At 67.2% G+C, this 1,129-nt stretch overlaps 1 protein-coding gene across 1 annotated transcript; it reads left to right on the top strand.

Annotated features, from left to right (window-relative positions):
• Positions 1 to 37: 37 nt before the first annotated feature.
• On the top strand, positions 38 to 749 carry EMIHUDRAFT_253334 (hypothetical protein; the record flags this gene model as incomplete). The annotated part of the gene is made up of 3 exons (XM_005784907.1): positions 38 to 42; positions 116 to 284; positions 429 to 749. 3 exons carry the CDS (start codon positions 38 to 40, stop codon positions 747 to 749), a joined length of 495 nt encoding a protein of 164 aa, XP_005784964.1.
• Between the last annotated feature and the right edge of the window lie 380 nt (positions 750 to 1,129).

Below are 1,129 nucleotides of genomic sequence, written 5' to 3' on the forward strand. Positions count from 1 at the left end.
GACAGGTCCCTGGCACGGCTGTAGGCGCATCACTTCGATGGGGTGCTCGCGCGGCAGCGGGCCGCCGTGCGAAGGGCGCCCCCTCCCTCCCACCCCTCGCCTCCCTAACTCTCAGGTTCGTCAAGTCGCGCCTCGCCGACGGGCTCTGGATGTCGACGGCGGGCGGAGAGATCTCAAAGACGACGTCGGGCCAGCCGGTGGACACGCAGCTGATCGACATCCCCTTCGACCGCTGCCAGATCAAGTCGGGCGGCTACGGCATCCTCGACGTCCTCTTCCTCAAGGTTCAGCCGCCCTCGCAGCCGCGGCCGCCCACCCCCCGGCCTCCCCTCCTCCGACCCTAACCCTGACCCTAACCCACACCCAGCCCCCGGCCTCCCCTCCTCCGACCCGCGCCCGGCGCCGCCTCGCCGCAGGACTCCAACAAGGCGTGGGCGGTCGGAGGAGGCGGGACCATCTTTGGCTCCACCGACGGAGGCAGGTCCTGGCAGAAGGACAAGTCGGCGGACGACTTGCCAACCAACCTGTACAAGATCAAGTCCTTCTCCAACGGGCGCGTCTACATCCTCGGCTCAAACGGCGCGCTCTCCCCTCGCCGCGCGCTCGGGCCGCAGACCTGCACGCGGCTGAGCACTGCCCGCCGCCGCAGGCGTCCTCCTCTCGAACACGGCCTAGGCACGCCAGCCCCCTCCTCCTCTCTTGGCGGCTCCGGCAGCGCCCTCACCGCTTGGGCCTGCTCAGCATCGTAACGACAGCGTGACGCTCCGAGGGAAGGGCATCTGGGAGCGGCCTGTCGGTCGGCGCCGGTGCCGGGCCGGGTCCTCCAAGGCCACTACGTAGATTTGCACAGGCTTTGGCGCATGCGCTCATGGGGAGGGCCGGGGGAGCGGGCGGTCGGTGGGGCCGTGCTTGTGTGGCATTTTGAGATTGAGTGACGCGCTCCCTCCATGATTCTTGATCGTGGCGCGAGAACGAGAGGTACGCGCGCCTATGTGTGTTCAAAAATTTCGATAGCACACTGGGCTCACATTACACATATACCGCCACGGGGGTGACGCGGACGAGGACGGTGGACGCGCTCACGCACACGTCCGAAAAGAGAGTACAGACAAAGAATCGGAGCAGCTAC

This window comes from Emiliania huxleyi (genome assembly GCF_000372725.1).
Source record: "Emiliania huxleyi CCMP1516 chromosome Unknown EMIHUscaffold_1666, whole genome shotgun sequence".
Lineage (NCBI taxonomy): Eukaryota > Haptophyta > Isochrysidales > Noelaerhabdaceae > Emiliania > Emiliania huxleyi.